This window comes from Astyanax mexicanus, chromosome 25, assembly GCF_023375975.1.
Source record: "Astyanax mexicanus isolate ESR-SI-001 chromosome 25, AstMex3_surface, whole genome shotgun sequence".
NCBI lineage: Eukaryota > Metazoa > Chordata > Actinopteri > Characiformes > Acestrorhamphidae > Astyanax > Astyanax mexicanus.
Window position 1 is genome coordinate 10987863 of NC_064432.1, and position 27066 is coordinate 11014928.

Here is a 27066-nt window from a genome sequence, read left to right on the forward strand (position 1 = left end):
TCTGTTGCACAGAATAAGTTCATCAGAGTTACCATCCTCAGCAACCTTACATTAAGGTTAATTTTATGTTCCTTCTTAGTCTGGATGATTTCAGTATTTTTCTATAACGTTGGGGGAAAAAAAACTTTGGAAAAAAAAAAGAACTGGACAACAAGAACGACACAGGAAACACAAATAGAAAAAAAACGTTCTTATAACAAAATTTCAATACAGAAAATGGCATCTCAACAAAAGTGTTGAAAAAGTTCAAATGCAGTTTGAAATGCATTTTATACAAGTTTAATTCATACAGATTAATGTCCAACAACAAGGAAAGTTTAAGCAGAAAAAAAAACTAGTTTTCTAAATGTATTACTAGTATTGCCTACTTCATTGCAGGGATTGGCAACTTTTGTGACAGAACAGTAGAAACTGCAATCTTTGCAACAAAATTCCTCTAACAATCCAATACATAAACATACACAATTACACCAGCGGCTCCTAATGCTGCAACTTGTCTATTGACGGACTTTTTGATTTTGGTTTTAGTTCTTAAAGTATAAAAGCAAAACCACTGTAAATCACTTGTAAACCATTACGCTAAAAACATATCCTATGCAGTTATACAGGGTTCTATTTAAGGAACTATGAAACTGTGACGGCTTATGTAAATTGTCCAAGCACAGAATAATTGTGAATTTCAAAGTAATTTATACTGTGGCATCATTCTCATACTGGCAATTACTATAAACGATAACAAATTTTTTTTTTTTAACATTTCCTGAAACACATGAATTATATCAGCATTTAAAGACCACAAGCTGTAATACCAAAAAATAAGTGCAGGGACTTGTTCTAGTAACCCTCCAAAGGCTGCATAGTCAACTGCTGCTCACATATGAAAAATTATTTTGTCCGAGTACAATTTTCACAATAAACTGACAAAACGAGAGCTTTTTATCTCGGAGGAAACCCCCGGTGAGGGCCCCCGCGGCCCCTGAAGCCGCCTCGCTCTCGGCGGAAGTTGGAGCGGTTCCTCTCCCGCCCTCGATCGCCCCTCCCCACCACCGCCCCGCCTCGGCCTCCTCGTGGCGCTCCCCGGACCCCCTCCGGCAGGACTTTAGGGGGCGGAGATTTGGGACGAAGCCTCTCGATGTCCTCGGTGCAGCCGGACAGGTTAGAGGTGGAGAAGTGGGAGGCGTAAGCCTCGGCGTTGAAGTTGCTGTTGGTGAGCGTGGGTCCTACGGTCAGCCAGCCTGAGGAGTCACAAACGGAACACAATCAACGGCCGGTCATGGCAAACTGCACTGCTGAGGCAAATTCATGATTAGAATAGCAATCTTGAACAACATTCATGATATCAATAGCACTGCTAAGGTACATTCATGATAACAATAGCACTGCTAAGGTAAGTTCATGATTTAAAAAAGCACCGCTGGAGTAAATTCATGATTAAGAACAGCACCGCAGAAGTAAATTTGTAATGAGAATAGCAATCCTAAGGTAAATTTGTGATTAAAATAACAATGCTGTGGTAACTTTATAACTAAAATGCACTGCTGAGGTAACTTAATAATTAAACTAGTACAGCTGAGGTAAATTTGTGATTGAAATAGCATGGACAAGGTAAATTCATGATTGGAAAAGCATGGTTGAGGTATAGTTATGAACAAAATTGCACTGATGATGTAAATTTATGTTTAAAATAGCACTGCTGATGTAAATTGATGATGATGAGAATAGCAATCCCGAGGTAAATTCCTGATTAAAATAGCACTGATGAGGTAAATACATTATTAGAATAGCGCTCGGAGGCAAATTTGTGAGTAGTATAGTAATCCTGAGAAAAAAATCATGATTAAAACAGCACTGCTGAGTTGAATGTATGATGGGAATAACAATTGTGAGGTAAATTTACGATTAAAATAGCAAAGCTGAGGTGAATTCAGGATTAAAATAGCAAAGCTGAGGTAAATTCATGATGAGAATAGCAATGATGAGGTAAATTCATGATTAAAACAGCACTGCTGAGTTGAATTTATGATGAGAATAGCAATTGTGAGGTAAATTTAGGATTAAAAGAGCAAAGCTGAGGTAAATTCATGATGAGAATAGCAATTCTGAGGTAAATTCAGGATTACAATAGCAATGCTGAGGTAAATTCATGATGAGAATAGCAATTCTCAGGTAAATTCATGATTAAAATAGCACCGCTGAGGAAAATGTATGATTAAAATCGCACTGCTAAGGTAAACATATGATTAAAATTGCACTGCTGAGGTAAATTTATTACTGAAATTGCACTGCTGAGATAAATTCATGATTAAAATAGCACCACCTGAGGTATATTTCTAACTACAAATTCTCTGCTGGGATAAATGTATGATTAGAACAGCAGTGCTGAGGTACATTTATGACTGAAAAAGCACTGCTGAGTAAAATGTAAGATTAAAATGTCGTGTCTCTTTTTAGGGAAACAAAACAATTAGTGTTAAAGGGGACATGAAACATTTCAGTTTGTACAAGTTTTCTAAGGCATTAAATATAATGGAATTTATTTGGGGGGGAATTTTTATATAAAATGTTTACACACTAAATTATAATATATTTATGTTTGTTACGTTTGAGCTAGGGCGCCGCCATGTTGCCCGTGCAGCGCTGGTGACGTCACGAGGTTGGTTGGTTTAAGATCCCAGGCATATAGCTAGAGGAAAAGCGCTTATTGTATGTGGAGATTATGGATGAAGATGAAGCTGAACTAGGCTAACATGGAGCATTTACTCAGAGATCTTTCCTGTATAAACCTGAGCAGGACTTTTCAGATGCTTTTCTGAGAGCGAAGGGTTTTGGGAGTGTTTATTCTCTCTCTACGTGGAGCCGTGCAGAACCCTGCAGCGCGACCACAGCAGGTACTACCATCCAGTTAACCAGCTATTTTATATACATTTAGCTATTTAACATGTAAAGTCCAAAGTCTATTAAGACTGAATGAAACGAACATGATTTAAGTGGATATTGAAACACCAAGGCGCTGTTTGGTTGATAAACCGTTCAGTTTAGAAGTTATAAGGCTTACTGGGTAACGTTACTTAGCTTCATCTAGTTAGTGTTGGCTAGTTAGCTAGCGTTGGCTAGCTATAATAAGATAGCTAGCTAAGTAGCTAACGCTAGCTATGTTCTCTTTAAATTGTCATTTTATCTAGACTTTCGGTAACGGTACCTCTCGCTGCTCTGCTGGGTGAGCGCGTTGTTTGGCTCGTACAGCTGCTGCTCTCATAGTAACGTTACACATTCGGAAGGTCTGTACATCCCAGCTGATCAGAGGAAAAATAAAAAACGGAGGAAAAAAGCCTCGGACTGCAGCTTATTTATCCGGCGCTAATGCTCCTGACTCAAACCCCTCTCCTTCACATAGTCCTGGTCTAGAAAGTGCTCGCCACTAACCCCTAGCATTACAGCTAACTTGAGGATTCTCACGCTTCAGCGCTGCGAGCCCCCGCTGAAGGTATGAAAGTGAAAGTGAATATTTCTCATTCCTCACCCTATTAAATTTCACTACTCCCAGTATTACTACACACAGGGACAATACAAAAGTGCCCCCCCGATCTGCATTGAGTTTTGGTTTGGATTTTATGATCTATTGAGGATCTAAATTACGGTATTCTCATAGATTATAGTAGTGAGGCGTGCGAGAACCAACCTCGTGACGTCACTTTCAGCGCTGGGACAAGATGGCGCTGCCCTTACTTAAAAAAATGACATTTAGATTGCTTATTATTTTAATTCCGCTTCACTGACAACTGTTAAACTTATACAATTTGTTAGAGTGAAAATACATCTTGTGAATTATACTAAATACTTGAAGTGTTTCATGTCCCCTTTAAAGTCAATGTTTTTCTGAATGCCGCTCTGTGGTAATGTGCCAGTGTGTGTAAGTGAGAGAGAGAGAGAGAGAGAGAGAGAGAGAGAGAAAGAAAGAAAGAAAGAGAGAGAGAGAGAGAGAGAGAGAGAGAGAGAGAGAGAGAGAGAGAGAGAGAGAGAGAGAGAGAGAGAGAGAGAGAGATTTTAACCTGGGCGAATAGTGCTGTCTCGGCCGAACAGGTGGAGGCGGCGGAGGCCCAGGCAGAAGTGTTCTATAATGTGAAAGATCTCCACTGGTTTCTCAATGTTTCCCATCTCTGGTTCATCTGTGATAATCAGGTCGATGTCCACATTAGCGTGAATAAAGTCTCCGTCCAGACTACGCCGGACTGTGCCTTTAATACCCATCAGACAGTGTTCCTGAAACGCACAAACAGGAGAAACAGTTTAAGTGATCTATACAGTACCAGTCTTGAAATTAGCGCCTGTTGCTTAGATAAAGACAGTTTTGCACATCATCTACAGCAGGGGTGTCCAAACTTTTTTTGTTGGGGGCCAGAAGGAGAAATATATTTGAAGTCACGGGCCACAGACTCTGTAATAAAACAAATAACGAAATATATCACTTTAAATAGTACATTTTCCTGATTACTTTCATTTACACATCATTTTACTTGACAAAATTTGCTTGATCTTTATCTATCTTTGACAGTGTTGTGTAAACTAAGATTTTTCAAATTGGTGTTTCATTTCATGATGTCTCTTAATATTAATCTCCTTATTTCGGCAACTTTTAGACTCTTCGGCCCGTTTTTTTCTGTGCTAAAATGCGCACTCTCTCCGGTTTTAGACTCTTTGGCCCGTTTTTTTTCTGCGCTAAAAGTGCGCACTCTCTCCGGTTTTAGACTCTTTGGCACGTTTTTTTCTGCGCTAAAAGTGCGCACTCTCTCCGGTTTTAGACTCTTTGCCCCGTTTTTCTGCGCTAGAAATGCGCACCCTCTCCGCTTTTAGACTCTTTGGCCCATTTTTCTGCGCTAAAACTGCGCACTCTCTCCGCTTTTAGACTCTTTGGCCTGTTTTTCTGCGCTACAAATGCGCACCCTCTCCGCTTTTAGACTTGTTTGCCCGTTTTTCTGCACTAAAAGTGCGCACCCTCTCCGCTTTTAGACTCTTTGGCCTGTTTTTCTGCGCTACAACTGAGTACCCTCGCCGCTTTTGACTCTTTGGCCCGTTTCTGACACCTAGCATTCAAACTTTGAATCTCACATTATAAAAACCTGCTCAACAGCGGGCCAACTTTCATTCTATTTCTAAAATACCTCGCGGGCCGCTCCAAAAAAGGAAACGGGCCACAAATGGCCCGCGGGACGTAGTTTGGACACCCCTGATCTACAGCATGTTCTCAGTCAGTTTTATGAGGCAGAATCACCTGGAATTCAGGCTTTCAGTTAACAGCTGTGCTGAACTCGTCAAGATTTCATTACTTTACGAATTTCTTGTCTCTTAATGTGTTTGAGAGCATCAGCTGTAAAGTTGTACAAAGGTAGAGTTGGTATACAGGGAACAGCCCATAATATTTAAGTAAATTTCTAACTACTCAACTAAGTAAAGAAAAACAAATACTTTAAGAGAAGTCAATCAAAAACTTGTGCTGAAACTGGCACCCAGGTACGGAAGACCAAGAGTTTTCTCTGTTGCACAGGATGAGTTCATCAGAGTTACCAGCCTTTTGGTTTGTTTAACACTTTACTTTCCAACATGATTCCTTATGTGTACCTTCATAGTTTGCTGGGTTTGGATATTTTTTCCTAATAAATGAAATTATAATTTAAGACCTGCTTATTGTATTGACTATATAGTAATCTTGGTCTAATATTCAACATTTTTTGATATTTGATAAACTGAAAAATGTAAGTATGACAAAAAAGCAAAGACAACAGTAATCTGTTTAAAGTGCAAATACACAATGCTGTGTATATGGTTCCATCAGTTCCATCAGATCAGATAAATGCCTTTAAAGGTCTCATTCCACTAAAATCTACTTTTTCTTGTTGTTTGTGAAATACTCTAGGTCTCGGAGTTGTATATGATGCTGCACATGAAACGGTTCTACTGTCTGCAGTATCTAAGAAAAGAAAATATTCAGAAAAAAAATTAGTCGATCAGGAAAAGCACACGTGTCTACGTCAACCTGTGAATTAGTATTCATGGCTACGCCCATCTTGACACAGGACCGCCCACAGACAGAACTGAGGCCGGGCTGCAGCAGAGCGGACACCGTCTCTAAGTAAAGAGCTTAAACTGTGCTCTGTTAACAGCAGCTAGTTAACATTAGCTATGTTGTGTAAGTAACTGTAGGTTTAAATCGGATCTCCGGTGGATTCCGCATTTTACAGAGAAGTTAAATATACACTAGGGAAGCACGGTTTGACAAGGTAGCTCAACTTGACAGAACACCGGTCAAAGCGGGCAGTGTTTACGTCAGAATTTATGATAGAGAGGACTCTGAACACCAAAATACCAAGTCTGAGGTAAGAATTGGCTCATCTAGACATTTTAAAATGAACAAAAAAGACCTTTAATGTTTGTGCGATTGATTTAACAGTGCAGTTCTAATTGTGGATCGTTCTGCTTTAAACAGGTGGGGCTGGGGGTCTCACCTTGGTCCTCTGGAACACTGCTTTGGGGTCCAGCGTTTTGGTCTTGCCAGGGTTGTTCTTGTTGGTTTTGATCCAGCAGATATCTTCACATCTCCTGAAGCCCCACTTCCTCAAACACTAAATGAAATAAACACAGAATTCTTATTTTGGGCTCATTTTTATAATACAATTGTATAATTTTGTGTAATACATATTCTTATCATATTGACAATATGCTTTTCTAAGACCAAGGTTAGGAAATATATAATTAACAGAATTATAAATATGATTGAGCACTGACTAGTAAATATGCACTGGATGTGGAAATTTTGGCTTAAATTCTGAGCTGGATTACTCTCAGACAGGGGTTGACAGGCCAAGGGGACACGTGTGGGGTCGTGTGACTGGTTTATTTTACATGTAACATGACAGTTCCACTTCAGGCATTACTTCCTTTCCCGTCAGTATATCCTAATAATTCTTATTGTGATAAGATTTGAGCGAAGGGATTGTAATAAGCTCAGCTTTGTGGAGTAAGGCAAAGCTTTTGTGAAACTACATGCAGAAAAGTGACGCCTGAAAGTGTGTTACAAAAAAAGTTTGTGTGTGAAAACAAACCAGAGATAACAAGCTCCTCCCCATAACTGTGATGGTAACAGACGTCGCTCCTGGCCTTCCCAGTGTTGGAGTGTGTTAGTCCCAACACAAAATGTTTTTTTAAGCTGGATTACTTAGTTATTCAGGAGTTATTCAGGAGATATCCAGAGTACTTCCACTAGGGTTGGGCGGTATGACGGTATTTCGGTATACCACGGTATTTAAATATGGTGATGGTATTGTAAAATAGTGACGGTATATTAACCATGTGACGTGCCGAATCTGTACTTCAAAAACAGGATGTTTAAGACATTCTGCGCATCCACAATGAAAGAGCAGTGGGAGGGGTAAGCAGTTGGAGCTCACTGATTGGTTATGGGTTGGGGATTCTCACTGAGGAGATCATACAGCAAAAACTCAAAAAACTCTACAGCTTTCACTCATTTACACCGAAATTTCGCCATAAATAGCCACATTTGTGCTGGAGTGGCAATAAAACCCCAACAACCAACCAACCAACCAACCAACCACCGAAATGATCAGATTTATCAGTTTATCCTGCAACGTGGGGTGTTCTGGTGTATGAGTTACTCACAGGTAAAGTTACAGCTGCTTCTCAATTATTCCTCATCTCCTGTTTCTCTACAAAACAATTTTTAATCCCATACAGAATTCTGCAGTTTACTCAGGGTTTTCTGTCATTATTTCGTCACTGTAAATATAAGTAATTCCGAGGACCGCCAGGCGCTTATAAATAAATTAACAAACACGAAAATGAGGGTATTTAATCTGTAATTTCAGTTCGTTTTAGTTTTTTCTTTTAATTACTGTTTTTATTAGTTTCAGTTAAGGAGAACTTTCCCTTTCAGTTTTCGTTATTTCGTTTGTTTTCGTTAACAATAATACTTTGTTACTTAGCTATATGGTGATTTATCAGGCCATAGCTTTATATAAAATAAAAATAGTAATGAAAATTTAGATGACAACATCACAGACTATTTCCTGGAGCCTGGACTTCACCCGAGATTTTCTATTACTTTCCTCGGGCCGTGTCGGGTCCGGGCAGAGAAATAAAAATCAAAGTATCTTGCTATTTAAAATAATGGAAAATTAATAACAATAATAATATAGTTCTGCATACTGGAGTTTAGATTGTCTGCTTGAACCCGAGCGTGAACGCGAGACTGAACGCGAGCTCATCCGCGCGTTTAAAGCTCCGCAGGTGGATTAATAACAGCATTTAAAAAACTGAAAAATAGATATGAAATAGGAAAATAACTAACTAAACTAAGCTCAAAATGCTAAAACAAATATAATCTAACAAATTTTTAAATATTGAAACGAAATAGTTTCGTTCCCCCCTGAAAAACTTCAGTACCGCCCAACCCTAACTCCCATGCTGTTGATTTTATTTTATTTTATTTGGGATGAAGTTGAAATCAGTACTGTATCTCCCTGCCCTTTTTTAGTCCATCATCCACATTAAATCTGTAATCGAGATAGGTCTACCACTGTATGGCCCACAATTCTACATTGTACATACATAATAAAAAACAGAATTACCAAGATTACACAGATAATTGGTCAGTTTTGTTACTTTAATTTAACTGCTGCTTTTTATACTTAAGTACTTTTGAAGTATGCATCTGAGAGACAACATACCATTCTACCGAGATCCAGCCCTTCACCTGAGCCACACCAGAGGAAGACGAAAGAGCGGAGGTCAGAGATCTCGTCTATCTCCAGCTTCATGATCTACAGAAAGAGAGCAAGAAAGAGAGAGAGAGAAGATATATTTACATATGTTTTATTCTGTTACGCAAAGTCAATATTACATTTAATCAGTGTTGGGAAGTAACGGGTTACATGTAACGGCGTTACGTAATCAGATTACAAATTATAAGTAACTGTAATCCGTTACAGTTACTGCTTCAGTAAGTGGTAATCAGATTACAGTTACTCTGCTAAAATAAATGGATTACATTGCGGTACTTTTCTATTTTTGGTCTTCCAACACTGACAAAACGCAATCACATTCACATAAATCACGACATCAAAATATTCTATGATTCACAACCTCCTGCTCAGAATGTTTTCACTGCAGAAGCGCCCCCTAGCCCGTCGGCGGGCCCGTTCTGACTATGTAAAGTAGAATGCTTATAAGCGTCAAATATTCTAAACACACCGACCAAATAACCGACTCATATTCTTTAGTACTAATTTAACTACCTGCATGCAAATTTACAACCATCTACATGAAACCAGTCGCCAGAAATCTCCAACTGAAAACAGCCTGTTTTTTCACATTGTTTACTTGGGGAACACGCCTCCCCAACAAAATAGCCTTATAAAATATTATTAGTATATAAAATAACATCATATTACATTATAGAAAATTCACTTACTATCACAGCATCCACAATACAGCACTGAACTGCAGATAAAATATCCATAAAGTCCTTTATTCGCCTGCTTACTTCTCCTCACAAACATGCGTTTATTTTCAGCGCAGCTGAAACGTAATATTCTCAAGCTCCTAGCGACCACACAATGTAATATTTTCACGTAAAGTTGTACGTGAATACAAAGCTAAGGATGTCCTCTTCTAGATTCTGTGTTTTTTATTGGTCCACAAACAACTATTTCTCTTGAGTGATCGTCTTTTGAACCAATAACGTGAGCGCTGGATCAACCCAATCCAATCAAATCAGGTCATAGCCTTTCTCCAGGGTCACAAAAGTGATTGACACCTATTTCAACCAATAGTCCACCCTTAGACGAAAACATTGGTACGTAATTTGCCCTGATTGGTCTCCTAATGGCTGGGGGAGGGGCATGCCTAACCGCTGTCACCAAATTCCCTCTGCTAAACATAAGTGCGCATACGTGTGATTTTGTTTGTCATTTCATCAAAAAGTATTAATATTACTCTGAAATAGACTTACATTCATTTATTTTATCACAAACAAACAAAAATATTACAAACTCTGGCTGAATAGAGACAGATTTACTGGAGAGGTTTTGAACACTTTGGAGACGCCTGGTGGACACCTAATATAATGCAGTGTAACTCTTCAATGCATTGTGATATAAATTACAAATTTTGTAATTTGTTTGTCAAGACCCTACTGAATCAGGACATGTAGAGAATGATTGACTATTCATCACCAACATCCATACACACATTGTAAACTCTAAATATAACAGGCGCTTTTTTTTTTTTTTACTTCTGCATTTGATGTTCTCAAATGGAACTTAAATAATGGAAATTAAAGTGTTGAAGTGAATTATTGTTTACTGTTTATGATTACACTGCATTTGACATTTAATAATAAAACATTCAAATTATATTTTGTTTGCATTTGTGAGTTCTTAGAAAAGGAACAGATTGTAATCGCATTAAATCCTATTGGACCGAATTGTATCGTATAAAGACATAATTTGAGGTATCGTACATTATCGTATCGCTGACTAAAATAATCGTATTGTATCGTATTGTAATGAATCTTGTGATTTACACCCCTAGATAATCCTGGCAAAAAATCCACCTGCAGAAAGTGCCAAACCTGCAAGTAGATAGCTTACAGTTGTTGTTACATTGTTTGGTTTTTAATGATTTTATCATCAATTTATAGAAGTGTTTTATAAAATTGTTTGATGAAATGGTTTCATAAGTATTTTTAAAGGGTGATTGAAAAGGCTGTTTTATTTGTCTATCTATTAACTGGAAGGAAAAATAAAACAATAATATGCAAGATGTGGTTGCTACATTCATTCAGGCTTAAAAAAAATGACAATATTGTAAGTAATCCAAAGTAATCAGATTACGTTACTCACTTGAAGTAATGTAACTGATTACGTTACAAATTACATTTTGAGTGATGTAATCAGTAATCTGTAAGGGATTATATTTTAAAAGTAACCTTCCCAACACTGCATTTAATATACGTTTTAAAAGTACTCAGTCACAACTGCTTAGACCACAAGGAGCTGGTTTCCTAATAGTTCCAAACGTTTAGTAAAGTTCAGCAGGCGGGGGAAGAGCTTTCTCTTATAAAGCTTCTCAACTGATTTGATTGATTGATAGATTCGCCAAATATGAATTAGTGTGACTTGTTGTAGACGGTAAAATAAACAACAGCTGTGAATAAGGGTTTGAGTGGAGGGATAATGGAGGAATATAATCAAAAGGGAGATGGATGATCACAAGCTGATCATCAAACCAAGCTGAACTGCTTGATTTTTTGCACTAGTAGTGTAAAGCATAAAGTTATCCAAAAGCAGTGTGTAAGACTGATGGAGGAGAACATGATGCCAAGATGCATGAAAACTGTGATTAAAAACCAGGGTTATTGCACCAAATATTGAACTCTTAAAACTTTATGTTACGTGTCTGCATGTTTGCTCTCTCGCTCTCTCTCTCTCCCCCTGTCTCCCTCTCTCCCCCTGTCTCCCTCTCTCCCTCTCCATAGGTTGCACATCCTGTCAATCATCATTGAGCATGCTGCCGGCTAACCAACTGAGTGGAGACTGAGGCGGGGCTTCCAGTATAAAAGCTGCGTGAAGGAGCTGTGCGGGAGCCTGCTGGCTCACATACTGACCACTCGTTTGCACGCTCCGTTTTTATTGTGGTTGCACTCTGTTTTATTGTGGCCGTTACGCACTTTTCTTACTGCTTTTGTCAGAAACTAGACGAGATCTTGCTTCTCTGTGTTACTGAAGTAGTGCTTTATTCAAAAGCTCTGTTTTGGTTCAGTCCAGAATTTTATACATATGTATTTTTTTGTTTTATTAGACTAGTGTAACTATACAGGTTTTGTTTGTTTATTCCTTTTCTTTTGGGTAGTTAGGCTAGTCTCTTAAAATAGCTTAGTGTGATTTTGTTTTGTTCTGTTCTTTTCTTTGGTACCGTTCATCTTCTCTTTCTGAGGTGAGGTTAATCCAAATCATGTCTGTCTCTGATGTTTCCCCTGTTTGTTGCTGCATAAGTATAAAGTAAAGAAACGCCTAAATAAATCTAATTACTTGTTCTGCTTTAAGCTGCCTGCTCTCCAGTCAATTCACCCCTTAGAAACCAGTTTCAAGTTCCACCTTAAGCGATCCATATCTTAATAATGTTACTGGTTCCGCTCTACACCCCTAGACCATGGCCTATTAAGTAGTGGGAACGTAACACTTTATGAATATGAACTTGTTTTCTTTGCAGTATTTGAGGTCTGAAAGCTCTGCATCTTTTTTTTTATTTCAGCCATTTCTCATTTTCTGTAAATAAATGCTCTAAATGACAATATTTTTATTTGGAATTTGGAAGAAATCTTGTCCGTAGTTTAAAGAATAAAATAGCAATGTTCATTTTACTCAAACCTAGTCAGAAACTGAAGTGGACTCCTAACGTTTTCCAGAGCTGTAAATGTTGCATCCACTCAGTGTTTCTAATGAAATGGCTGAATGCAACTAAAAGACAAGGTTGGCTCTCTATGGCTAAACAACGTTTTATTATTTATTAATTGCTAACGAAATTCTGACGAGGATGAAACCTAAACTTTCTGTGAAGCAATGCTGTTTTGCACAGCGTGGACTGGTCAGACACATATAATAGACAAGTCACATTATAAATAATACATTTGGATTTGGTTCACTTCCAAATCCGAGTCTGCTACAGGGAAGGTACTGGTGTTATCCACTATGCTACACCAGTCAGGATCATGATGTTCTATAGCACGAGTCTGCAATTAAGTTTGGCCGTGGGCCTGATACAAAAACAATTCTGTTTTGGAAAATTAAGTGTAATGGGATGGAGTGCTAAAGACTAAAAGCTCTCCAGCCCAGAGGGATGTTGAACCCAATTGCAGAACAGTTCATCTCAAAGCAGGTAAACCCAAGAAGAAAGAAAAAAATAAATAAATAAACACGTCGCGATCCAATAAACAACCGCTGCTCCGGCTAGTAAATTGGGACACGGCCGGGAAAAATATCCTTATAAGGAGATAGTGAGCCCAAAACTACTTACGTCGTCCCAGTTCCAGAAGCGCTCGGTGGCGATGATTCCTGACTCTCTGTAGTACTCCTCCAGCGGAGGCTCCAGCAGAATCACATCAAACTTACACTTTAAATCCCTCAGATCAAACGTGTCTGGATCAGCCTGCAGGTACCTGATCAACAAAGACACATCCCAAAAAAATTTAAAGAAAAAAACTCTCACTTGCGAACTATACGCCAATAGTATAAAGTGTATTCTGTATTTTAATGTTATTAGTGCAATTTTGCAATTTTAATACACAGTATATAAACGTACTGTGGTTGCTATGTCAGCAGCATTTGAATCATTCTAATTTTACTTTCCATTTTCCAGTTCCGAGTATGTACTGTATCACAGATATTTAAGTACCGTATTTTTCGCACTATAAGGTGAACCGGCTTATAAGGCGCACTATGAGACACTAGTAAGGAACAGGGGGGTCACCATGTTTTCCTTTTAATTCAGCAGGTCTCACCGTAGGATGACAAAACCTTTAAAGCTAAGCTAAGTAAACGAAACATATCAAACAAGCGCTGGATGTTAATCTACGCAGATTTCTCTCCTGAAAACCTGTACTTCTTAATACCTGACTGGTAAAATTCATACATAAATTGCGAGGACAATTTTGGGGAAAATTAAAGGATTTTAAGTGTGCCTTATAATGTGAAAAATATGATATTCTCAACTTTCACACTCTGATGTATTTTTTATGTACTTCTACTACATACTACATAATTACAAACTAGTTAAAATTAGTAATTCGTGCGTAGCTGGGATGCACCCTGAGTTTCTTCTGTTATTACTTGAGTTATATCCAATTCCTAATCTATGGGGTTTATTATAATTTTGGCTTCAGTTTTTCTGGAAAGGCTTTCGACAAGGTTTAGGAGTGTGTTTATGGATTTTTTTTTTTATAATTTATTCATTTATCCAGAAGCACATTTGTAATGTCACACATTGATGTTGGACAAGAAGGCCTACCAGGCGACGCCATGGCAATGCTGGCGTCCCTAAACTCTTATCACAGAGTTGGGATTATGAAATTTTCCCAAAATTTCTTGGTATACTGGTCAAAGAACTCCCATAAACACACTCCTAAACCTTGTGGAAAGCCTTCCCAGAAGATTTGCAGCAGTTGCAAGAAAAAGTATGTGAACCCTTAGGGATTACTTGGATTTTTGCATAAATTGGTCATTAAATGTGTTCTGTCCTTTATCCAAGTCACAACAATAGACAAACACAGTCTGCTTAAACTGATACCACATAAAAAATTATATGTTTGCATGGTTTTATTGAACACAACATGTTAAAATTCACAGTGCAGGGTTGAAAAAGTATGTAATGGAGAAAGTTCAGCACTGTTGCTACTCTCTCTAGGCGTGGTCGTCCTGTAAAGATGATTGCAACAGCACAGCGCAGAATGATCAATGAGGTGAGGAAGAATCCTAGAATGTCAAGTATAGACTTACAGAAATCTCTGGCACATACCAACATTTTTGTTGACAAATCAACAATAAGGACAGCATTAAACAAGAATGGAGTTCATGGGAGGACATCACAGAGGAAGCCACTGCAGTCCAAAAAAAACATTGCTGCACTGTTTGAAGTTTACAAAAGAGCACCTGGGACAGATGAAACCAAAATTGAGTTTTTTGGAAGGAACACACAACGCTATATGTGGAGAAAAAAGGCACAGCACGCTACGGTGGCTGAGAAAGCCCAACGCAGTGCAAATTGAAAAGCGCTGCAAAAGCACAAAACACATCCATCAAAATTACAACACAGGCGCAGCAAATAGAAAAACGCGCTGCAAATACAACCACAACACAACGGAAGTGAGTTACAACACAACGGAATTTTCCCGGGGGACCTTAAAAGATGCTGTACCAGCTAAGCTGCGTCTTCAGTAACGTCTCGGACTTCACTGTGTACAAAGGACAATAAGTGGCAAACAAGGCGTTTTGTGAAGCAGAACTTTTAATAATGTGCACACAACCGTGTTAATCACAGGTAATAAACATAACTTACTTTTTAGAAGCTTGTTTGCCACTTATTGTCCTTTGTATACAGCTAATACGGCATCTTTTAAGGTCCCCTGGGAAAATTCCGTTGTGTTGTGACTCACTTCCGTTGTGTTGTGGTTGTATTTGCAGCGCGTTTTTCTTTTTGCAGTGCATTTTTCTTTTTGCAGCGCGTTTTTCTATTTGCTGCGCCTGTGTTACGCCTTCTGGAGAGTGCTGACCTCCGGAACCCAAGAGAGCGATTCACAACAGATATCCCGAAAATATTGCTGATCTGAAACAGTTTTGTGAAGAGAAATGATCCAGAATTCCTCCTGACCGTTGTTCAGGTCTGATCTACAACTACAGGAAACGTTTGGTTGAGGTTTTTGCTGCCAAAGGAGGGTCAACCAGTTATTAAATCCAAAGTTTCACATACTTCCCACCCTCACTGTGAATGTTAACATGTTGTGTTCAATAAAACCATGCGAACATATAATTTTTTGTTTAAGCAGACTGTGTTTGTCTATTGTTGTGACGTAGATAAAGATCAGAACACATTTAATGACCAATATATGCAGAAATCCAACTGTACTTAAGCTAATAAAACCCCATTTACTGGTAACTGTCGTGTAAGTACCATGGCAGCAGTAACGCAGATCTGCAGTGTTATAATTGGAAGCTGTGCTTACATTGGAGGTATGTTGGTGGCGGAGATGAGCTCGTCTTTAAGGCGGATGAGCTCTCGTAGTTTGGGGTACTCCTCGAACCGGTCAGCCAAGCCTTTAATACAGAACACAAAAACAAACAAGATTAAAAAAAGGAGAGAATGTAGCTGTATAATGAGACATTTGATTAAAGAAACCGTACGATTAATCAGCCAGACACCTCCAAATATTGCCCTGTTTAGATTAGATACATTTTTTTAGATTAGATACAAGCACTCGGGATGTTCCTATCTGATTCATTGATTATATAAATATTTTTACAGTGTATACAATAAAATAAGAGAACACTTAAAAAAAATAATGAGTTTTTTTTTTTTATTTTACCAAATTGAAAACCTCTGGACTATAATCAAGAGATGGATGGTAGATGGATGATCAAAAGCTGATCATCAAACCAAGCTGAACTGCTTGAATTTCTGCACCAGGAGTAAAGGCATAAAGACATCCAAAATCAGTGTGTAAGACTGGTGGAGGAGAACATGATGCCAAGATGCATGAAAAACTGATTAAAAACCAGGGTTATTCCACCAAATATTGATTTCTGATCTCTTAACACTTTGTGAGTATGAACTTGTTGTTTTCTTTGCATTATTTGAGGTCTGAAAGCTCTGCATCTTTTTTTTTGTTATTTCAGCTATTTCTCATTTTCTGCAAATAAATGCTCTTAATGACCATATTTTTATTTGGAATTTGGGAGAAATGTTGTCCGTAGTTCATTTTACTCAAACATATACCTTTAAATGGCAAAATAAGACTGCAGACTGTAGATTTTAGTAGATGAAAAAAAAAGTCTAGGTTTCCCAAATCATGATTAATTACACATGTATTGTCTTTAAAAGAATACAATTGCTTATAATTATGCTATTCTATTACCACCATTTCGTCAGTGGCACGGTAAATGGTTTTATTTTCTGGGATGATCTATTGACCACAAAAAATCTTATCATGACAGACCAATATCTAAATGACGTAATTATCACAACAGGCTTACCGGTGACTGGAAATGAGCTAACTAGCTATTAGCTATTATATAGAATTAGCTAACTAAGAGTGCTGGACTAAGGCTGGAGCATTAGCATTAGCGGCTAACTGCGAGCGGTTATTGGCTATTGCCGCCCAACAGTGCTACACTGGGAGCTCTGGGTGTTCCGGTAAGCTAATGCTGCTCCAGCAGTGCTAGCCGTTGTTAGCAGCAGGCTACTTAAGCAATAGAGCTTACACGAGAGGGAGTGTATCATCACGAACAGTGTGTTAACACAACAGTTTTTTTTTTTTTTTACGAAATGAATTAAGAAAATAAATCAAAGAACTTTAAGAAATTCAGAATGAATATGCTTTAATATGGACCGTGCCTTCCGCCAAAACGTAGTTCCACCACAACTGTAACAGAACTGAAACTTAACTACAAAACGGTGCATGGTTCATACAGACTAACACCACGAAAGTTAGCTTGAAAGCAAAATTGGAAATAAGCGAAGGTGGTAACGTTAAGAGCGTGAAATAACGCTAATACTCTCCTTTCCTGCTCCGTGGAGTCGTCTTCAGGTGAATGCTGCGCATTTTTTGAGCAATTCTGCTTGTTTTGCTGGGTGGTGTTGGTTTTAGCTAGCCGGCTGGACTGTGGTTAGGTTAGCATAGCTTGCTTTAGCTCAGCATTAGCTTAGCGTAGCTTAGCCTAGCCTGGCTGGTTAGCGCTCTGGCTGTCTGGCTGTTCTTTCCCTTTTTCCACAAAAGACGAGCCAGCTCTGCGGGTTGCGGGCGAGCGTGCCGCGGCTGAGCGCTAGCCTGTGCTAAGCTAACGCTGCTGCGGGTGTCCTGTGTGCATACACCATTACTCGGCAACGCGTCGGCGGAGTGATACAGGTTTAGTGTGAGAAGGCCGTGATGTTTTTACATATATCAGCACGGCTAGAACACTTCTCAACCAATCAGATTGTGAGGTCTGAACTAACTGTTGTATAAAGGCCATTAATACTCACCTCAGAACAGGGAAACAGCAGTTAGCAGCTAATGCTAATACTGTTATAGTCTCGGTGCTGGAGAACTAAACTAAAACTGAACTAAACTGTAAAGTGGAGTGGCTTTACTGCGCCTTAAAACCTAACTATTAAAAGTCATACATAAGACACACCATAAAAAATACAGTACATTTTTTTCCTGTCAAAATTACATAACTACTTTCAACATTTGTGAAAAGTCTGCATGGAAACCCAGTTAACCTGAGCATGTTTTCCTCTTTCTGTCTCACTGTTGTTCCAACAGCAATCACTCTTGTACGGACCCCGAGTGATGCGCCGCTAAATTTCTACATCTCTGATTTTTACGTCTCCAAGGAAAGGAAAGGAAAGGAAAACAGACTCACCCACGTCTCTGATGAAGTTCTGTGGACGATGGCCAGTGTCCACAAAATGCTGGCAGTAGTCATTGTGAGGGTTGAGACTTTGCGTACCCTGGACAATACAGAAAGAGCCAGAACATTATGACGGCAGAAGCGTTTAGGCGGAACAAACACAGAACAGATAATATCATTTTTCCACACTTTGTTTGATGTGAAGTTTGTTTTAAAAACTAGTTTGTGCACTACTGTTGTGAAACGACCAGTAAAAAGTTCAAAACATTAAATAATTATAGCTGCCAAGCGGCATTTAGCATTAAGCGGCAGGATTAGCATTAGCCGCTAACCGCGTTAAGCACTAGCTTTTTCTATGTTCAGAGGTGAGTATTATCAGACTGTAGTCTGCTGCTAACCCCGGCTATCACTGCTGGAGCAGGATTAGCATTAGCAGCTAACCGTGCTAAGCACTAGCTCTTTCTATGTTCAGAGCTGAGTATTGTCAGACTGTAGTCTGCTGCTAACCCCAGCTAGCACTGCTGGAGCAGGATTAGCATTAGCCGCTAACCGCGCTAAGCACTAGCTCTTCCAATGTTCAGAGGTGATTATTATCAGACCGTAGCCTACTGCTAACCCCAGCTAGCACTGCTGGAGCAGGATTAGCATTAGCCGCTAACCGTACTAAGCACTAGCTCTTTCTACGTTCAGAGGTGAGTATTATCATACTGTAGCCTGCTGCTAACCCTGGCTAGCACTGCTGGAGCAGGATTAGCATTAGCTGCTAACTGCGCTAAGCTATGTTCAGAGGTGAGTATTATCAGACAACGGCTGCGTCCAGAAACCCCAAAAGTGTCTCCTTTTTCCTACCGATCCTCCTCCTCTCCTCCGTGACCCGGAAACTGATTTCGTGACGCCATCTTGCTGCCTGTCCAAATACCGTAGGAGACGAAAGAAGCCGCTTAAAATTCTCCTGTAGTAGGCTTCCATTGAAGGATACATCAGTGTATCCTACTCCGGAAGACTTTTAAGGATTTTCCAATGACGTCACTGCATCCACGCCCACAGAGCACGCGAAAAGCAGTGCGAGGAGCAGGCAACGCCCAAATATACGTCATAAACATATTAATTAACTAGGTTCCTTATCTAATTATACAGCCAGTAAAGCACTAATATATGTTTTCGTTTAGATAAGCTGTATGCTCAGTAAAACTTTATTAATGTTCCCATATTTGTAACATGATATATATATATATATATCTCACTGGCCAGAGATGCGGCCAAAATGCCTGGGAGTAAGCAGGATTTTATTGGAATATCTGAATATTTAGCTGTGTGACAGTAATGTTCCATTGATGCTGTTTCATCTAATATTTTTTCACTTCAACATGTATGCAAAATATAATATGTATTATTATATTTATTATTTATTAAGATTTGTTATTTGTTTTATTACATTCAATGAAATCATATTTTACTATTAAAATAATTTAATATTTACATATGCAACCTTCATCAATGGCTAATCAGGCTGCACTTTGAAGCTTGATCTCTAGAATTTGGAATTGTGTTTATTGATCTCTCGTTTTTATTTTTGTATGTGGAGCTTTATTCAGAAGCTGTGATTGGCTGGGCAGTATCCGGCATGTGCTAAAAGTGAGCGTTGTGATTGGCTCAGTTCATCAGTAGTCAACATCCTATCTAAAAGGGATCAGCTGTCCCATTTCCCCAATTACAGCTCCTTCCCTCCATTCCTCCTCCTCCTCTCCTCTCCTCGATTCCTCCACCTTCTTCCGGGGTAGGAGAGGAGGAGTAGGAAAGGAGGAGTAGGAGAGGAGGAGTAGCAAAAGTTTCTGGACGCAGCCAACAACTACTGTTCTTGAGTGATCGTCTTTTGAACCAATGGCGTGAGCGCTGGATCACGTGGGTGTCCAATCAAATCAGGTCACAGGCTTTCTCCAGAAGGCTTCTCCTGGAGAGAGTTTGAACACTTTGGAGACGCCTGGTGGACACCTAATATAATGCAGTGTAAATAATGAAAATTAAAGCCTTGAAGTGAATTATTGTTTTGCCCCAACTGTCTACTTCAATTTAAGCCCTGAATGGTCATTGTGCTATATGTAAAACTTAAGATATTCATTGTTCTATCGTAGTAGTGCAAATCTCATGAAAATGAGCATAAAATTGGATCTGTAGTAAGAGGTTTAAACATTGCATTGTTCCGCTCTGTGTTATTCTCCGCCTATTCTCCATTACTCTCCGCTGCTGTTTGCCTAGCACATGTTTGAGTTAAGAGTTAGACAAAGCAGGAGCCCTCAGCAAGTCGAATCGTATCATATCGTATCGTGACATAATTTGAGGTATCGTCCATTACCGTATCGTTGACTAAAATAATCGTATCGTAATGAATCTTTTTTCCCCCCCCTAGTCCATGCACGCGCCGTCTGCGCTGCATTCACTGCTCACAGCCGCGTGACTCTGTTCATTATGTATAAATCTGCGCTGCACGTAGAAACACTGTGTTTGAAAGTGCAGCGTTTCAGTGTTGAAGCACAGATATTTGAGCTGGAACACAAAATCATCTCGCTGTATTTATTTTTTCGTATATTTATATTTAACGTACTCCTGTGTCAGACAGCTCTGACCAATCAGAGGACACAGGCTGCTCGCGTGGTTTATTGATGCGCATCTTGGTGCGTTTACATTTATGCCTGTGTGAAACCAGGCCGAACAGAGCGAGAAAACGCTCCAAGTAAACGAACTCATTAACTGTTTCGGACCAGAGAAACGAACTACAGGTGTAAAAACGCCCTTAATTATCTTAAGTATACTTCCTTTTCACAAGGGTAATCCTCACATATTAAACGGTTAATTTACGTTAATATCAACCCTGATCCTCATTATCTCAGGCACGCCCTCACCTTCAGGAAAGTGCTGGAGTCCTTGTAGACTTCTTCATACGGGCCGCTCTCCTCCTGCTGCTGAGGCACAACATCCTCCTGTAACACATTCAAATCACACCCCAGATTAATCCTCAGCACAGGTTAAACTTACACTAAAGCCCTATCTGGACGGGATTAGTTTCTTAGGGGGGGATGTCTGTTTAAAAAAAAAAAAAAAACACTTCTACTCAGTGATAACATTTTTGCATTAGGACTACAATTATAAAAACAGGAGCACCAGTGAGTTTTTTGGCTCTCTTAGTCACATGACATCACTTTGTCACGTGATATCAGGTTTTGCACACGAGCACGATGACGGCGTCCAAGCGCTCGAAAAGACGCAAAGCTAAATTTTAGCAACAATTCGAAAGCACAGTTCACAACCACAAAGTGTGTTTTTTAAGCTGTGTCCCTCAGTCAGTGCCACATTTGACAGGATAAATAAACTAAAAATATAATACCTGTAGCTGCCATTATAAAGCACTCCATTAAATCAGCCTGTGTGATCTTTTTTTCCCCTGATTTTGTTGTTTTCAAACCAACATTCTAAATGTTGTTTGTATTCAATGCGTTTTTGTGGTTCACACTACCACACAAGACACATTTGTGCCAAATATGACATGAAAGATTGGATTTGAGCCACTTTTACCTGATGTTCAAACGTAGCCTTACTCACCCTGTGCTCCTCCAGGTCCTCTTCAGTGTCCTCTCCCTCATTTGGACACTTCTTCTTTGAGCTGGGCACCGATATGTCAAATGACGCTCTGTAAAAGTTATAAAAAATTATAATGAATCCTGATGATGCGCAATAGGGGAATAGGGGTGGGAATACAGGGCGATTTGACCGTTCACATTCATGCTGCACGTCCATGAATCGGATATGTATCCGATTTAGTACCATATATGGAAGTGGCTCAGATCTGATTTGAAAAAATCTAATTTGGCACGTTCACACAGCAATGAAAAAATCTGATCTGAGCCACATTGAGCAAAACATTTTGTGTCACTTTAGCCTGGTAATGTGAACATAGCCTTAGACTGGGAATTTATTTATTTACTGTAACAGTAATTAACAAACTCTCTGCTGCAGTGCTGATAACCAATCAGAGGCGATATGTCTGCATGCATTAGGGTTGGGCGATGTCTCCTTAATGGGCAGATGACGATGTTTACAGTGAAACATCGCGATGGACGATGATATCGTTGGCAGGGGTGGGGGGGGGATATGGTGTATTAATTCGTTTTTATGTTTTGAAATCCGTTAAATTATATTTTTGTCAACATTTTGGGTTTATTTTCGTTTGTTATTTTTTTATAATAATAGAAATTACATAATTTATTTTCTTTTGTACATTTTTTAAGGGGCGAGTAACAAAAGTAAGTCAATAGTTACTTTTACTGGTAACTAGTTACTTATTTACTGGTAACTAGCTATAGTGGGGTAACTCCGTTTGTAACTTAATTACTTTTTTGGAGAAGTAACTAGTAACTATAATTAATTACTTTTTCAAAGTAACGTGCCCAACACTGGTTGACAATGAGCAAGTTTCCCGACGCACAACGAGCAGGCTTATTCTATTTGCGTGAATAACATGAAATGTTTAAAATTAATACAGACATGTTGAAAAAGAACAAAGACAAGCTGTAACCTAGATATAAATAATAATATCTTAATAATAATAATAGAATAAAAATAAATAATATAATAATATGCCAATTAGGCATATTTGTAGCAGTAGGCTATTTTATTTTTCGTCCCTGACTCTAATTCATATAAGTTATATACCTGATTTGATCATTTTCCGTACAATCCCTGCTAAAGTTTTAGGTGAAGGAGACCTAAAGAAGGTCAGAGCATGTTTCTGGAAAAACAAAAAAGTGGGCGTGGCATTGCGATGGTTACCATCCATCAAGATGTTGGGTCATACATGACACTAGGCACAACCCTAGTGCTGATAACCAATCGGAGGCAATGCATTCATGAGCAAGAGCCGAAATCCTGTCCTTCTTCAGAGACCACTAATTCAGTGATCTAAAGCAGGGTTATACAGAAACACCAGAGACCACAACTAGACATTTTAAAATGAATGTAAAAACAATTGAATGAGACCTTTAAGGTGAATTCTTTTAAAAGTAAGTACTTTTACTGTTGTGGAGCGTTAAACCGAGGACTTATACATCTATTACTGGAGTAATGTTTTACCCTCTCTACATCTACTTCAACTCAAATACAGGGTTTGTGTACTTTTGTGTCTACTACTGCAGTAAACTGTAGGAATACCTGCAGGTCTCTCTGGACTCCTCGATCTCCTTTTGCTCCTCTTTGCTGTTGAGAACGGCGCCGATACTGTCGGCACTTTCTGCTCCGAGCTGCAAAACAACACAAACATCTTCCCTCAGCTCTCAGTGTAAAGCATAAGTGATGTAAAAATACAAAAACATCAGACTACTACTTTTTTTTGATTGATGATTTATGTGATTATTAATGGGTTTGACTGGTTAATTCAAAAGTGCCCAATCAGACTACTATTACATTAAACTGCATAGATATGTGTTAAAATAACAGCTATAGATAACGGCTAGATTAATATTAGGAGAAATTCAATTAATTACAAGCTCTGAATACTGTAAGTTATTAATATGAGAGGAAATAAAATAAAAAAACGAATAAAAACGAATCAGTTAAAAACATTTAAAAGTTAAAAACATTTAAAAGCATATTTTAAAAGCAAATCACTCCTTTAAAAATATTTTTTTCATTATAAATCCATAATATTTAAGTTAAAATACACATTTAGGTTGTGTCCCTGGGTTTCACTCAGTCCTGTTAGCTTAACAAATTACCCCATCAAAATCACTAGAATGTGCTTAGTGTCCTCATGCTATTAGCACAGCATAATTCTATGCTAAAAACTCAGTCCTGTCACTTTAATTCCCGTTACTCAAAACATAAAAAGTAACAGGAGTGAGTGGCATTAACAGGAATGAGTTCCAGTAACAGGAATCAGTGCCATTAACTTGTTAATGATTTTTGGTCATAAATATCACTTATTTGAACATACAGTCGAACATTTCTTTAAAATAAAGACTTTCTTGAAAGAAACACAAAGTTGCATTTGAACATGCTTTTTAAATGTCACACGAGTTTTGTAAACATCTTCGGCTTAGAAACCTTGTAAAAAAGTAGTAAGGTAAAGCTGCCTGCACTTGACAATTACATGTTTTGAATAGTTAAATACATGTGATATTAAAAAAATTAAAAAGTTTAATTTGGAAAAGTTACAACAATCAATAGCACCCGTTCTGTGGAATGGCCCAATTAGTACAGTGCTTATATCTCTTTTCTGAAAGAGAATTTATTAGTAAAAACTGTAGGTTATTATATGGATCTGTAAGGGTGCTGTGTCTGTACTGTGACTAATCTAAGCCTGTATCTCTGACTGTGTTTTTCTCTGTTTTCTCTCTATCTCTGAGTGTTTTTTTCTCTCTGTTTATGACTTAGTTTTCCTCTCTGTTTGAGTGTCTCTCTCTCTCTGAATCTCTCTGTACCTCTGAGTGTTTTTTTCTCTCTCTCTCTGTATCTGACTGTTTTTCTCTCTGTGTTTCTGACTGTTATTCTCTCTCTCTCACTGTAAATTTCTCTAAGTGTTCTCTCTCTGCAAATCTCTCGCTATCTCTGAGTGTTTTTTTTTTCTCTCTGTTTATGACTGTTTTCCTCTCTGTGTTTCTGAGTCTCTCTCTGTGAATCTCTCTGTACCTCTGAGTGTGTTTTTCTCTCTCTCTGTATCTGTATGTATTTCTGTGTGTTTCTGACTGTTTCTCTCTCTCTGTTTCTGAGTGTGTTTTCTCTCTCTCTTTCTGTATCTCTGACTGTGTTTTTCTCTATCTCACTGTAAGTTTCTCTATCTCTGAGTGTTTTTTCTCTCTCTGTTTGTGAGTTTCTCTCTAAATATTTCTGTACCTCTGAGTGTGTTTATTTTCTCTCTCTCTGTACCTAACAGTATTTCTCTGTGTGTGTTTCTGACTGTGCTTCTCTCTCTCTCTGTTTCTGAGTGTTTCTCTCTCTCTTTCTCTCTGTATCTCTTACTGTGTTTTTCTCTCTGTGTTTCTGACTGTATTTCTCTCTCTCTCTCTCACTGTAAGTTTCTCTATCTCTAAGTGTTTTTCTCTCTCTCTCTATCTCTCTCTGTATCTGTTTTTCTCTCTCTGTGTTTCTAAGTGTGTTTTTCTCTCAGTGTGTTTTAGTGTTTTTCTGTGTGTTTATCTCTGCCTGTTTCTGACTGTTTTTCTCTCTATTTAAGCGTGATTTCTGTGTTTCTCTCTCTCTGTAAATTTATCTGAATTAGTTTTCTCTCTCTCTCTGTATCTGTTTTCCTCTCTGTGAGTTTAAGCATGTTTTTCCTGTGTGTGTTTCTGTCTCTCTCACTCAGTTTCTTGAGTGTGTTTTTCTGTGTTTCCCTTTCTATCTCTCCCTCTCTCTCTGTTTCTCTCTTTCTGAATGTGTTTTCTCTGTTTCTGAATGTGTTTTTCTCTGTTTCTGAATGTGTTTTCTCTCTCTCTCTGTGTGTGGTTTCTCTGTTTCTGAGAGTGTTTTACTCTCTCTCTCTTTGTTTTTTTTTTTACCTGCTGGGCTAACAGCTGTCTCCTGAGCTTCTGCCGCTCCCGGATCTCCTGCAGTCTGCTGTTCATCTCTGATCTGAATCAGAGTCTGACCACTTTACTCAGAATTATAATAAATACACGGGTTTTTAAAGCGATGCAGAGAGAAACCCGCGCGCACACAGACACATTCAAACACAGCCCGGCCGGCGCAGGAGATACGCGTCACACAGTGTCACCGCGCGAGAGACAGAGCGCGAGACAGAGCGAGAGAGCGGGAAGACCGACCAATCCTGAGCTCTAAACCACCGCGTGCCGCTAGAGGGAGCCCGCGAGGGAGACCTGAGTGAATGGAGGTGAATAGAGGTAAACCATTAAAAACACACATTAAAAACAATTATTAACTAAAGTCTGTGTAACGTTTATTCATTTATTTTTTTATTATTTCATAATTTTCTTTTAGGTTAAATGCAACATTTGAAAATTGCATGTAAAAACTTGATTATTATTATTATTTTTTTATTTTAAAGTGGACATGAAACATTTCAGTTCGTACAAGTTTTCCAAGGGATTAAATATAATGGAATTTATTTGGGAGGGGATTTTTTTATCTAAAATGTTTACACACTAAATTGTAACATATATATGTTTGTTACGTTTGCGCTAGTGCGCCACCATTTTGCCCGTGCAGCACTGGTTACATCACGAGGTTGGTTGGTTGATGAGCCCAGGTACATAGCTAGCGGTCACGGTTTAGGAAAAGAGCTGGTAGCTCACCTGGAAGGAGTGGAGATGGAAGGAAGAAGGGAGTGAGTTGGAAATGTTTGGGATAAAGAGCGGGTCGTGGGATGGTGGAGGAGCGTGGCAAACTGCTGGAATTAAGAAAGGTAGGAGATTATCTGATCATGAGAGAGAGTCAGGAGCTTCCTACGCATGTCAAGTGTAGGAAGGAGGAGCATGTAGCACAGTATACAGTTCTTCTTAAGTTTGGAACTGAATCTGGGACTCCATTAAATCCAATAAGATTAAAGAGTGAGCTTAGGAAAGCTGTGGGTGATCTGGCTGCAGCAAAGATCTTGAGAGATGGCAGACAAATCAAGTCTCCCTGAAGCTGCGGGAATCTCCCGCATTTCGGTAGTGGCTCCCTGATGCCCGCGAGTCACGGAATTCAGAACGAGTGCCCCAAACGCGCACACAGGTGACTTTTTTTCTCTAATCGCGTGTGGGAAGGAGAGAGAGAAAACAGAGAGGGTTCTGATTGGCCTGTTCTCTGCAAAGAGTCTGTTCGGTGGTAGGGTAACCTGCCTGAAATCAACTTTTGCAACTTGGGATGTCTGAGATGGTAAGGTATTGATTACCTGTAAAGATGCACG

The 27066-nt window shown here is 38.9% G+C and overlaps 1 protein-coding gene across 1 annotated transcript; it reads right to left on the reverse strand.

The window, feature by feature from the left end:
* Window positions 1–175: 175 nt before the first annotated feature.
* mettl14 (methyltransferase 14, N6-adenosine-methyltransferase subun) lies at window positions 176–25926 on the reverse strand. The gene is made up of 11 exons (XM_022681789.2): window positions 25718–25926; window positions 23376–23464; window positions 21771–21858; window positions 21074–21151; window positions 18186–18273; window positions 15788–15878; window positions 13087–13228; window positions 8739–8831; window positions 6501–6617; window positions 4050–4260; window positions 176–1235 (listed from the first exon to the last, which is right to left on the reverse strand). Exons 1-11 carry the CDS (start codon window positions 25781–25783, stop codon window positions 937–939), a joined length of 1362 nt encoding a protein of 453 aa, XP_022537510.1. The 5' UTR covers window positions 25784–25926; the 3' UTR covers window positions 176–936.
* Window positions 25927–27066: the final 1140 nt, after the last annotated feature.